The sequence below is a fragment of the Sciurus carolinensis genome, chromosome 13 (assembly GCF_902686445.1).
Source record: "Sciurus carolinensis chromosome 13, mSciCar1.2, whole genome shotgun sequence".
Classification (NCBI taxonomy): domain Eukaryota; kingdom Metazoa; phylum Chordata; class Mammalia; order Rodentia; family Sciuridae; genus Sciurus; species Sciurus carolinensis.
This window is the reverse complement of record NC_062225.1, coordinates 16,957,602-16,971,062: the sequence shown is the minus strand read 5'-3', so window position 1 is coordinate 16,971,062 and position 13,461 is coordinate 16,957,602. Positions and strand designations below refer to the sequence as shown.

General features: G+C 50.8%; 1 protein-coding gene across 2 annotated transcripts in view; it reads right to left on the bottom strand.

Moving 5' to 3' along the window:
• The window catches only part of Edar (ectodysplasin A receptor), an 88,349-nt gene that overhangs the window by 4,645 nt on the left and 70,243 nt on the right, over positions 1 to 13,461 (bottom strand). Inside the window, exons 6-11 of one of the 2 annotated variants that reach the window (XM_047521898.1) lie at positions 7,608 to 7,694; positions 6,042 to 6,170; positions 5,867 to 5,941; positions 5,529 to 5,601; positions 4,033 to 4,192; positions 2,343 to 2,403 (exon numbers count right to left, since the gene is read on the bottom strand). In XM_047521898.1, coding sequence (XP_047377854.1) covers positions 2,343 to 2,403; positions 4,033 to 4,192; positions 5,529 to 5,601; positions 5,867 to 5,941; positions 6,042 to 6,170; positions 7,608 to 7,694 — 585 coding nt within the window. The remainder of the gene's footprint in view (positions 1 to 2,342; positions 2,404 to 4,032; positions 4,193 to 5,528; positions 5,602 to 5,866; positions 5,942 to 6,041; positions 6,171 to 7,607; positions 7,695 to 13,461) is intronic. The other variant, XM_047521900.1, reaches the window with a different exon arrangement.

The window sequence follows — 13,461 nt, the reverse complement described above, 5'->3', positions numbered from 1 at the left end:
GAAAATATATGCAAACAACAAAAGTCTGGTATTTAGAATATATAAAGAACTCTCAAAACTCAACAGCAAAAATCATCACTCAATTGGGCAAAGGTCACGAAGAAACAGCCTACTAAAAGGACGTACAGACGGTAAATGAGCACAAGAAAAGATTTTCAAACATCAGGGAAACAGATTAAAACCCAAGGAGATGCCACAACATAACATCAGAACGGTTGAAAAACAAACGTGGTCGAGGATATGGAGAAACTGCTAGTGGGAATGGGAAATGCCACTTTGGAAAAGAGTTTGGAAAAGAGTTTTAAACATGCAACTAGCATATGACCCAACAATTGCACTCCTGGGCATTTATTCCAGAGAAATGATGATGACTTGTGTTCACGCAAAGCCTGTGCTCAAATGTTTTAGTACCTTTATTCATCATAGCCCCTACCTGGAGTCAACTCAGGTGTCCTTTAACAAGCAAAGGGTTAAACCCACTGTGGTCCATCTGAATCATGGAATACTACTCAGCAGAGAAAGAAACTGCTGACACGTTAAACAACCTGAATGACTCTCCTTCAAATTAGGATACATGAGAACAGCCATTACCTGATTCCATTTTAATAACATTCTTGAAATGACAAAACTACAGCAATGGGGAACAGATTAGTGGTTTCCAGGGGCTGAGGAGGTAATAAGGTGAGTGGGGAAATGGGCGGCCTATCCAATGGAACAGGAGGGACTCCTGTAGTGATTGAGAGGGTCTCTGTCCTCACTGCCTCATTATCTATGTCCTGGTTGTGACTTTTATGTGTCATTTTAGAAGATGTCAACATTAGGAGAACCTGGGTAAAGAGGACACAGGACCTCTCTCTCTCTCATCGCTGCGTGCATGGTTATGGTAAGAATGATCTCACAATAAAAAATTTAATGAAAAAAACAGAGAACCAAATACTGTGGTGTCCAGGTCTCACCCGGATTGGTTACACATCAGGCTCCTGGGGTGGAGGGGACGGGCTGGGTAGGCAGAGATGGTGTCAAGAGCTACAGGCGATCCTGGCATTCCTCAGGGCTGGGCCCGGCTGCTCTGAGGGTCTCGGCTTTGGCTGTGTGTCAGCATCTCTGTGGGATTATTAGGCACTTGTGCCTGAACTACCAGCTGGGTGACTAAGGGCACAGGGCTTCAAGCTTTCACCCTGCCAGGGCTCCATTGTGTTCAAGGTTCCTAAGATTAATTTGAAAACCAGTGTCCAGGGGTATGGGCCCTTAGAGCCAAGATAGTCTCCGGAACAGAGAATAGCTCTCAGGGTGCTGGAATGCAGGCCCCAGACCATCCTGTACCGGGCAACCGGCAGCCTGGCCATGCCGGGCTTGATCAGGCAGGCTGGCTGGCATGTCTTCAGGGAGAGACGCCACATTCTGGAGGACAGTCAAGAAGAATTCTTGGCCCTGGAACTCACACTCAGCAGCTATTTCTGGCTAAGGGAGCACATGACCAGCCTGCCCAGGCTCAGGGGGCTGCACCCAGCCCATGTGGGGCGGGAGTCATTGACCATGCATCTGGTTTGCTCCCTCTGCTGAACTGGGGAGTGTGGAGGTGGTGTGGGGGGGGGGCGTGCACCAGTGAGGAAGCGGGGAGAACCCTTGACCTTATCTGTGAGGGGTTTAACTTTGGGGTGAATAGAAGGTAACAAAGGGACTGGATTTTGCAACCATTGGGAACTGTGGATTGGAATTTCAGACTGCAATGTTTTTGTTGCTTCTTAGGTATGTCCTGGGTAACCACGAAGCAGTCTGACTTTGCTTCTCAGGAGGCAGCTTGGGAAGGGAGGTGGGAGGCTCTCGAAGGACATTATACTTTGTGAACCTCGGGAGGGACGGGAAAGTACAGCCCTGTGCTGCACAGACATTTCCATCAAGGACAGACTGCCAACACTACAGTGGTCCCAGAAGATCGTATGATATCATAGTGGGACTGTGGATGTCTTGTTTGTGTCGAGACCCACTGGTGTTCACACTGTGAGTCAACACTGACTGCACTGGGTAGGTACTGATCATGGTGTTTCCCAGTTGATGATGTGCCCCATTTGTCACTGCCCTGAGCACACACACTGTCCCCTCTCCTGTGAGGGAAAAGACCACGGAAAATGCCTCAGATTAGCCGAAGCCAAATTCCCTTCCCTCCATTCCCGAAGTCAATTCAGGTGGCTATTCTGAGTGGAGAGTGACAAGCCAGGTGGGTAACTTTCCTTAGTTCCCCTCAAAGGAGTATCTGAGACCGCTTCCCACAACCGATGTCAGGGTAGGTCAGTGGGGATCACTTCGGGCAAGTGTTCGCTGGGTAACTTTTTCAAACTTACCTTCAACAACGCCACACACATTGGCATACACATCCAATATTTTTTTCCTTCTGCTTTGGATCTTTAAGAGAGAGAGAGAGATAAGAGAATGTAATTATTCAGAAAGGGGCACAATAGTAGCAAGGAACCAAGTCTCCCTTCTTGGTACAAGCAGCTAGTTGGGGCTTTGCCCTGATAGCTGAACCAAACCCTCGGGCAAAAAAGCCCAAACATACCAGGAGAAGGGTTCCCTTGGGGTTTGCACACAAACACCCTGGGTGGACACCAGGGCACTTTCCCAGTGCTGCCCCCACCCCTTTTGTATTTTTTAATTTAGAGCCAGGGTCTCACTGAGTTGCTAAGTACCTTGCTAAGTTGCTGAGGCTGGTTTTGAACTTGAGATCCTCCTGCCTTAGCCTCCCAAGCCACTGGGATTACAGATGTGTGCCACCGTACCTGGCTGACCAGGGGCACTTCTTAGGTCAACTAAACACCTGCCACCAGTGTGTTTGGAAGGATGGTGGTGGTGATCCCCAGGTGGCCAGTGGGGCAGCCATGTACACAGCAGCCAGCAGAGCTATGGGGAACTCTCTTTTCTGGGGCAAATAGCTCTTTGCAGGGGCAGGTGCTGACAGGCCCTGGCTGACAAGTCCTGTGACAACAGCCACTCAACTCTTGTAGCAACCCCATAGGCCTCCAGGTCCCTGCAAGTGTGCCCCTTTAAGAGAGGTCACTGAACCCAGGGCAGCCCAGAACACGGGGTCCCAGCAGAACCAGGCCAGACCAGGAACCCAGTAGAACATTTCACCATTGGGAATGTTGCCAGGCAACAGAGCTGCCTGGAAGCACAGACTAGAAAGCAAACATGTGATCCCCAGGGAGCCCACAGCATGTGCTCCCAACATCATTTCAGGGTGGCTGGCTTTAGGTGAGAAATCCCTATGGACGCTTTGTACTATTTAGAGATGAAAGATACAAGAACTATCCATTGACATCTATGATCTGTGATCATCGTCATCATCATCATCAGCAACAGCAGCACCATCTATAAATCATTCCTCAGTTTCTGGAATCCATTCCAAGACTCCTGAGGACGCTGAAATCTGCAGATGCTCAAGTCTCCTATAGAAAATTGAGTAGTATTTGCATAGAACCTATGCACACCCCGTTACATAATTTGTCACTTTTAGATAACGTAATGCCTAATATAAGAGTTAAATGCTGTGTCAATAGTTGTCATACTGTATTGTTTTGGGAACCATGACATGGAAAACCATCTGTACGTGTTTAGTACAGACCCAATTTTTCCTTTTTTTTACTATTTTCATATCTGTAGTTGGTTGAATCTGTGAATACAGAATCTGCAGATAAAAGGGCTGACTGTGATATGCACATTTGTATATGTCTATGTGGGAAATTATCTGGCTGAAACATACCTGTATGTTTACAAAGGTTTTTTTCCTGTACTCTGGCTAAGTGATCTTAACTATTTTCTACATCTTATTTCCCTTTTCATTTATGAAACAATATAATAAAATAAAATAGTTTTCTATTTATGATTGTCTTGTTAACCTGTCAGTCTGCCCAGCGTCCTAGCTTGGACACTCTCGCACAGGAACTTAGACAATAGGAAAATCTCGGCTGTGGCAGGAGGTCACTGCACCAGCACATCATAGGTGTCGGCAGAGTGCCACAGGGGTCAGCGCCTCACCCCAGCTGACTTATTGTTGGTGGCAGACTTCTCCCTGGCCAGGTGCACCAGCGACAGCAAGCACAGCTCCGGGGAGCCCTGCTTGTCGGGGGCCGGCTCCTCATCACTGTCCACGCTCCGGCTCAGCAGCTGCTCGTTCTCAGAGGAGGCATCATTCTCACTGTGGAAACAAGAGGGGTGCTTGTTAACAGTTCCGGGGGAGCCACAGCCCTGACAGTCTCCTGGCGGTGCCTTGTAGCCCAGGTGTGGACAGTCAGGTGCAGGGAGTGGCTCCTCGTGCATTTACTACACACCTGTGGGCGCCGGGTGAGGAGACCTGAGATGAGAAACTCGCATCCCTGCTCCCTGATCTTTCCCACATGGGGTGACCCATAGTGGGTGGGGGTTCCCAAAGGTGCAGTGGGAGCTCCGAGGGGCCGTGACTGCCGTGGAGGGTGGGGAGGGCATCTGCTCGCCTCTTCAGGGCCTCTGACACACAGTGGATGCTTACAGAGTTTTCATTGAATGTGTTCTAGATTCCTCTATTTAATCTCAATAAGCACCGAGCTTAGCCTGTGTCTTCATGTTAAGCAGACAAGATTATGAGCTGGCACTGAATCTGTGCAGGTTTTCAAGAATAACTGAAAACAAAGTGAGTGGGGCCTGGTGCCCGGGAAGACCCTCTTGGCTAGTGAGGTGGCCTGACTGGCTGTGGGTTTCAGAGCAAGCCCAGAGGGTGGGCAGACTGGGTGGTCACGAGATGGGCCTGGGCTCCTGCCACCCAGGACCTGGTGCTGGCCCTGGCACCTGTGAGTTGGAGTTTAAACTCTCAAAACCAATCCAAAAATATGGAAAACAATGTTCTTTTTTGTAGGCTTCCTTTTTACTTCCTGTGGTTTGGCTGAAACCTATTTCCACTCCCCCTTTAAAAAGGATAGTATTTGCCAGTAACTGGGTGATAGCAATGAAGCCCATATGCAAACACAGCCTCGGAGCCAGGATGATACAAATAAAATAAATGCAGAGATGAAGGCCCTGCAGGCTGCTTCCTCTTTAGACTTTAGGACCTCACTAGCATCAGCTGGCACGTTCCTGTCCCCACCTGGAACCAAGCCAGAGGGAAAGCCAGCTTGCCCATAGACCCCCATGAGGTCCAGTCACCAAGACCTGAGAGCAGTGGGTGGGGACCAAAGCTCAGGGCCTTTTTGTCTTTGGTTTTCAGGTTTTAATTTTTATTTCATATTTATATATGAGATAGTATGTATTTTTTTCCCAGTATGGTCCTCCAGTATCCCCCATATTTGGAAGATATGCAAGTCATGGGACACGTCTCTGTCCTTTTGATTACTTCTCTTTTTCTACTTTTGGGAATAAGAAATTCTGGAAGAACAGAAGGGGCGAGCTGAGACAAAACAGGATGCGCCGGTGGAGGTGGGAGGAGCGCTGCCCCGGGCCCGGTGTGGAGCTCAGCTCTGGGACTGGGCCTGGGGCCTCGGAGCCTGTCCCACTCCACATACCTTTTGGTGGTCTTTGCTGGAGTTGCTGTCAGTTTCTCAAATTCATCCTTCTCAGAGAAAATCACCACACTGTCTGCAGGGAAAGAGGAGTTTGGGAGGGGATGAGCCTCCGCCCGGCTCTCAGCGTGGCTCCCCCTGCTTGAGCCTCTTCGGCAGAACTGCCTCATGACCGCCATGCTACCCAGGGTGAGACAGTGGGGTGCACCTCCCGTCCCCAGTGGCACGAGAGCAGAGGCAACCAGGAGACTGGACTGCTGGGCAGTGCGAGAGGGGTGGACGCTGTCCACTGGAGCGTTGGACACCAAGTGTGCGGTGGCATGCCAGCTGTGTGCACAGACCTGGGGCCTCTTTCTTCTCCTCGTCCTTGCTCACGGGGGCTTCCACGCTCTTCCCTGGGGGGCTGGTGCAGCAGGCTGGTTGGAGAGATGGGAAGGAGGGAGTAAGCAGACAGGTTCTCCTGCTGGTAAAGTGACAGAGTGTCCCAGAGGGAGGGGGAGGGCATAGGGCTGTCACCTGGGGCCGAAGGCTTTGTCTTCATGATGTAGAACATGATAATGAGGACGATGGCGATGGCCATGATGAAGATGGTGGACATGGCGATGATCAGGGCGGTGGCTAGGTGTCCTTGGCTCGAGAGTTCTGCTGGCATCAGGGGAGAGCAACATGAATGTCCCTGCGGGCTCTTCTGCAGGCCCACGGCCCTGTGAGAACGGCCCTGCCACTGGGATGCTTCCAGGACTGAGTCGGAACCTGGCCCTGCAAGAGTGTGTGGCCACCAGGGGAAGACCGCCCGTCTGCTCCCCTCGCTGGTCTGGGTAGGGCAGGGGCAGGTTTGCCCCGTTATTCCTGGGGTGCTCGCTCTTGGTTCCACTACTCTGGGAACCTGAGGGGAAGGTGGGGAAGAAGAGAAGCCCGCCAACAAGAGCGTCTAAAAGGTGGTACAACCCATGTTTGGGTATTTTCAAGCAAAAATGAGGCTTCAAGAGTCCACTGCTCAGGCTAGAGGCTGGATTCCAGTTTGGCTCTGTGTTGTGCCTCACAGGATTTCAGCCTCAGTGTAAATAAGGGTCCCAGAGCACAGGCGGGGACCAGGCCGACCCGCCTACTCCTCCTGTGCTGCTGCCTCACATGGCAGTCTCTTACTTATCCCTGGGGGGAATTTACTCATTTCCTTGATTAATGAAGCTTTGGACCTATGGAGTGATTTTTCTAATTCTCTAAAATAGCCAAACAGGACCCTGGTTCTTGTGAAGAAGGAGGTGATCCACCACCCAAATAGGCAGGTGACAAGAATGTGAAGCTCCTGAGTCATTTGAGAGAGTCACCAAATCTGAGAGCCCACTGTGTGGACTGAGTCTCCAGTGTCATCCTGGGTGCACCTGGAACATCCCTGGGTGCCAGCTATGGATTATGTGACTTTTCCTTGGGCCTGGTGGAATGGAGACGCTAAGTCCTAGTGGAGTTTCCCGCCGCATGCTCTCTCCGATCGGCATGTAGGCAGCTGCGCCATGATGCTCTGTGGGCTCTTGAAGGTGCCCAAGCCTCATAGAGATCAGCCGTCAATATGCTCAAATAATGAACGGCATTAAAACCCAGGAGAGAGGCGATCTGAACCAGCTTGAGGGCTTGCTCTGGGAGAAACATCAGACGTTGCTACCGGCAGGGTTTAGGGAGAAGGACATTGACTGATTGAAAATTACTATTAAGATGTGAGGGTTGTCTGGTTTCCATAGAAGCCAGCGAGAGAATTGCTGTCGACTTCTGGCCTTACCAAAGTGTAGGAAGCACCATTGCTCCTGCTCAGGGACCTCTGAGCACCTTGCCTGCCACCCTGCCCAGCTGCCTTTATTCCCCGCACTTTCTAAAGGCCCAGGACACCCATGGAGCAATCAGTTTGACTCCTTGCAGAGGTGATTACTAACTTCCAGCAACTGAGGGCTCCCATGTGATTCAGGCACATTAGGGAAGTGACTTCAGGTGTGCAAGCCACCATTGTCATGACTACACCATTTCTTCTCTTCCTCTTAACTTTAGCTGTGGCTTCTTAACCTCAGAAGGTCACTCCTGGGCACTCCTTACCTTTATGGGCATGCTGGAAGGGGGACAGGGTGCTGCCGCCAGAGGTGCTGGGGGAGTTGGCAGAAACCCCCAGAGTGGCTCCCACACCTGCAAGGAGAACACAGTCACCTCAGGTGGTCTGGCAAAACACCAGCTTCAAAGATTGAACAAGAAAACCTGGCAATAAAGCCACCCAATCTGGGATTCTACACCATGAAAGGGCTGTAGGAGTGGGGGCAGGGGAGGAAAAATTTTTATTTCTTAGCGTGTTTAATGATCCTTAAAGAGTATTGTGACCTCTCAGGGTTTTTGTTCTTTAAATAAAAAGACACATGTAGCAGGGTGTGGTGGTGCACGTCTGTGATCCCAGCGGCTCAGGAGGCTGAGGCAGGAGGATCACAGGTTCAAAGCCAGCCTCAGCAATTTAGTGAGGCTGGAAGCAAACTAGTGAGACCCTGTCTCAAAATAAAAAATTAAAAAATGGTGGGGGAATGTGGCTCAGTGCTTAAGTCTCTACTACCAAAAAAAAAAAAAAAATAGACTCATGTGCAAGTCTGATAAAACTGAACAGTGGATGGGCGCCGGTAGGTTGCCCGGCTTCACCAGCTTGGTTTTCCAGTGAACTGGGACAGCGTGTGTGTCCTCTGTCAGCAGGAGGGAGGCATGTGTGTATTAAAGCATTAGGGTGAAACAATACTTGAATAATTTTTTCAATGACAAGGAGCAGGAATGTGTTAATACCTTTTCTAGTCACAGTAGTATGTGCTCATTCTTAAAAATCTGGAAAAAACAAGACTGTGAGAAAGAAGTAAAATATCTGACCATGGCTTCACTGTCTAATGTAGGCTTTGAGGAATTTCCCGCTAGGATTTTTCCAGGGATAAAACTTTAAAATAGTTGTGACCAAAGCATACAAAAACAGAAATATTCTTCAGGAATGTTCTTTTCCTTCCCTCTAAACCGTGATTCCTCTGGAAAAAGTGTCACTATATGGGTTAAAATGGAAGGTACTTTCACTATCAGACAAATCACAAAGGAACAAGTGTTAAGCTCAAACAGAAACATTTGGCTACAGATGGGAAATCTTTTAGGGTGGGACTTGAGTTTGGGAATGAATGAATAGTGATGAGGACCGGGGTCACCCCAGGGGCCAAGCGCTTGCCTAGTGTGCACTGGGAAAAAAAAAAAAAATCATGTTCTGGATCATGCTTCAAATGAGCTTCCTTTCCTCTCTTTCGTCTCCACTAGCTCTGGAGATATTCCTGAAGAGGATTTGCACTCCTGAAAAGCACTCAGTCCTACCCAGCCCGGCCGAGAGGACCTGCCGAAGCTCACCCAGGTCCACCTACACCACTCCAAGTCTTCGGTGACAGTCTTCACCAGCAGGGCTGTTTTCTTTGAGAAGGTTCTGGGAAAAGCACAGGTTGCTCTGTGGGTGGCATTTCTACACCCGCCACCTGGCTTGGGGCAGCACTGCCAAGTTTCTACATGTGTCCCTCAAGTGGACAGTGGCCACAGGATAGTGGGCCAGAATTTCTCAGTCCTTATTCCATGTAAGACAAAGAGGAATCTCAGCAAATAGAACAGAGTGGAGTCATGCACTGTGGTGCACGCCTGCCATCCCAGCGACTTGGGAGGCTGAGCAGGAGGATCGCAAGCTCGAGGTCAGCCTCAGCAACTTAGGGAGACCCTGTGTAAAAATAAAAAATAAAGAGCTGGGGATGTGGCTCAGTGGGTAAGCGCCCCTGGGTTCAATCCCTGGTCAGCAGACTGAAAGGCAGTTCAAGATGCAGTTCTGTGTGTCTGTAAGGTGCAGAGTACCCATTGGCTGGCCTGTCTCTTGGGGTTCGATGGAACTGAGCTGTTGGTTGGGGCATAAGAAATGTCACCTGCCTGCTTTGGGTAAGATGTTTCCTTGTCTTTCTGGAGGATAACTGGAAGCTTTTTTTCCCCTGTCTTCTGGGCCCTGAACTCATGGTGCTTTTGAAATTTAGCCTCCGGGACTGGCCTCAGAACAAAAGTCCTATTAGGGGAGAAGTTGGTGGAAAGGGGTGCCCCTGGCCAAGAGGTGCCTGTCTAAACAGCCACATGCACCTGTCAAATAAGAGAAATGCAGGCTGTGCCCTTTCCTGCTCACACGCCTCAGTGTGTCCCCTTTGAATGTTCCAGCACACTTCAGGGTCCTGCCTGAGGCAGCCCATCAGATGTCACCAGGTGGATGAGGAAAACAAACAGGACGTTGAAAAGAAGTTGATCTGTCTGTTTGGTAAGGGGCTCAAAGGAGCTTAAGATATGTTGTCAGAGGAAAAAAATAGCCATGGGCTGTATCTCTCATGTTAGTCATCTTTGTCTCTTCTTGTCCTGTCTTGCTGAGGCTTGCAGGTTTGAGGTGGTGACAGGGTTGGGGACAGGGACACAAATATGCTCAGGCCTGTAGTCTAGAGAGGGACAACGAAAGCAGCTAGGGAGGACAGACTTGCGAAATACCTCTGCGCCCTGGTAGGGATGGTTACACAAGGACATTGCTGAACAATGTGTGCAGGCTACTGCTTGTTAGCGACATTGTCCTGTCTACCAGCACCCACCTGCCCCGGCCGGTTGTGCCTCACTGTGGTGTACTGGGTGTTTCCCTCCAACTGAACTCTAGCTGGAGTCCACTGAGCAGTCCCAGAGCGTGCTGCTGTGGGGACAGGCTGGGTGCTCCCTGGAGCTCTACTCTGAGTGCATCTGAGCAGCAGTAGTGGCATGAAGACAGATGGCCCCCTATTTCTCAAGAGCTCAGTCTTGATGTCAGGACTGAGATGAAGGCTACCTCTGCCCCGCGGTCAGGGTTCTATCCCCTCAGCCAAGCTCCACAAGTGCCCTTCTGGTCCCCGTGGTTCTCATCCCAGCCTTCCTGTGTTGGTGGCCCCAGGGCCTCTGGAGAAGCTGCGGAGGGAGGTGCATTCCCTGGGGATGCAGCAGCAGATCCTGAGTCCTGTGCTGTGTGCAGAAGCAGCAGGACGTGTGCGTTTCAGCCACACCACAGGCCACTCGGCAGGGACAGCAGAACAGCACACTACTCCCTGACAATAGTCCCCTTCTCGGAGCACAGGTGTGAGGTTGGTCCCTTGCATGGTCTCTCACCTCTGGTCACTGTTACCGGCATGTGCATGGAATAGGCCCACTATCAGGTCAACAGCACCTACGGGGCCGAGTGGTTGGGGCAGTACCGGGTGTGGTTTGAGGGAGGGAACCCGCAGGGCCTGGGAGGACAAAGTCAGGTCCCTGTTAATCACCCCTGGACATTTCTATAACTTTTTAGGATGGTTGGAAAAATTCCCAGAGGAAACGAATACCTGCTCACTATTACCCTTGATCCCCGACATACATCCTAGAATCACAAACATATGCATATTAATTTTTTAACACATCCATATAATGTTGAGTAAATGTAAAGTATAAAAGAGGTCTGGGCAAACCCAGCACGTTAAAACAGGGGCGGACACTGGAGTCCTGTCACTACCTGTCACCACCTGTGGGTCAGCAGACGAACCGGCTGGTGGGGCTGGGAGGGTGCGGGTGTCGTCCCCACTGTCTGGGCTGGAGAGGGCACACCGTGCGCAGGTTCTCCAGGGCAGCGTGTGGGAGCGCCCCTGCCCCTGCCGGCTGTCCTGTGCCAGCTTCCGCTCTGCTCAAACGATGATCAACTCAACAACATCACAGTATTTGGCATCTGGGAGGTGGCATGCCGTTCCAGAGTGAGGCGTGCATTTCCAGGTCACTTGGCCTCCTCGGGATGGATCGTTAAGTGGCAAGCTTTCTCCCTGTGGCTGGCTGGCTTCCCGCCTTCCTTTTCTGGTTTGGTACTGTGTATTGAACCCGGGTGTGCGTTCAGCACCCTGTTCTTTTTTTTGGCACCTCAGATTTATTTTGTGGAGTAACAAACATTTGGTTACTAAACAAAACAGACAGGGCTGGGGATGTAGCTCAGTTGGTAGAGTGCTTCAAGGCCCTGGGTTCAATCCCCAGCACCACAAAAAGCAAAACAAAAACAAACAAACAAACAAACAAAAAAGACCAGATAGACCCTGAAGCCCAGGGGCCAAATATAAGAAAAACATTAGGCCCCCAAAACAAAGTAACAAATACTGTAGGTCTCATCAGCCAAGGGAAGGGCTACTGCCTAAGATGGGCTGAAGGGAAAGCTTAGTCCCACTATCCCCACTGAGGCTTAGTGGAAAATGGGGGCATGAAGCACTGCAGGGTCTGTGCCTCCAGGAAAAGACAGGACGGAACGAAACGGAAGTGTGGAGTTGGCCAGGACCTTCAGCAGTTAATCATCTGGACCTCCAGCAGCTGGGGCGTGTGGAAGGACACCAACTGCAGCATCTGCCTCTCCTGCGACACCAGGTCCACCAGGGTCACCAGGGTCATCAGGATCACCAGGATTCCTGGGACCGCCTGGGCCACCAGGACGTCCTAGGCCACCAGGAGGCTGCCACAACCTTCAGGACCAGGACCTCCAGGACCTCCAGGACCAGGATCTCCAGGACTGCCAGGACCTTCAAGACCGCCATGGCCAACTGGCTCCACCTGGCCGGCGGCTCCACCCACGGCAAACGCAACACCTCGCACACAGTTCTTTTTACTTTTTACTTTGAGATAGGCTTTTGCTAAGGTGCTGAGAGTCTCACTCAGTTGTCCAGGCTGGTCTTGAACTTGTGATCCTCTTGTTTCAGCTCCTGAATGACTGAGATCACAGGTGTGCACCCCACCACAGGTGTGAGCCTGGCTTCGTGTGGGTTTCTGCTGGGTGGTCAGCTGTGGATCCTGGTTCGCTTCCATGTGGACCCCAGCTTTGAGTGAACAAGGACGAGGGGCTCGACAAAAGTTGGTGAAAACTGCAGTCTCGGAAAATAGGTAGAGATTTCCCCTCCAGGTCTGCATTTTGATGCGAGAGTGGGATGGACCTGTTTAGCTCACCAGGAGTCCTCGGCAGGACCAACTCGGGAAGCTGCCGGTGCACAGCCTCGTCCTCCGCATAAGGCTTAATGGAGTTATGGCTCCATTCAAAGTGATGATAGGCTATCATGGGGCCTTCGAGGGCTGTGAATCCACACCATTTCTAAATGTGCCGGTGTGTATTAGAGACTGGCTGGGATTCTCTACAGACGGTCAGCAGTTTGGATTTTAAAGATTTGTTATTGGTGCTCAGAGCTGTGAGGAAGGTGCCCCACAGCTGCGGCATTGGCTGAGCACCCTCTGCTGGCGGATCCTGGAAAAACGGGCAGAATCCTCAGACCCTCCCTAGTGGCCCAAAGTGGGGTTGCTAGAAATGCAACCTCAGGCCCACCCCAGACCTGCTGCATTTCTGAAGAGGAGCCTGGAGATGCGTGGCCCACTCACGTTTGAGAAGCGCTTTGTAGAAATGGCTGGACAGGGGTTCCAGCAGGACAGGGCTCCCGGGGGTTCACACAGAGGACCACAGGCATGCTAGGTCACATAAACTGTCAGAGCACTGTGTCACAGAGTCCAAATCTATTTTTTTGTTGTCGTTTTTTGGTACCGGGCATTGAACCCAGGGACACTTACAACTGAACCATATCCCCAGCCCTTTATTTATTTACTTAATTTTTGAGACAGGGTTTCACTAAGTTTTTGGGCCTTGCTAAGTTGCTGAGGTTGGTCTCAAACTTGCGATCCTCTTGTCTCAGACTCCTGAGTGGCTCGGCTTACAGGCATGCACCACCATGCCCACTCAGAGTCCAGTTTTTTTTTTCACTGAGTGGCAGGTCCCTCCTGGACTTGACTCAAAGGTCTTAGTCACTCGTGACTAAAAAAAGAGACAATAGAGCAAATTGTCAGGTGTGGTTCTGCCCTAACAGTACTTTTT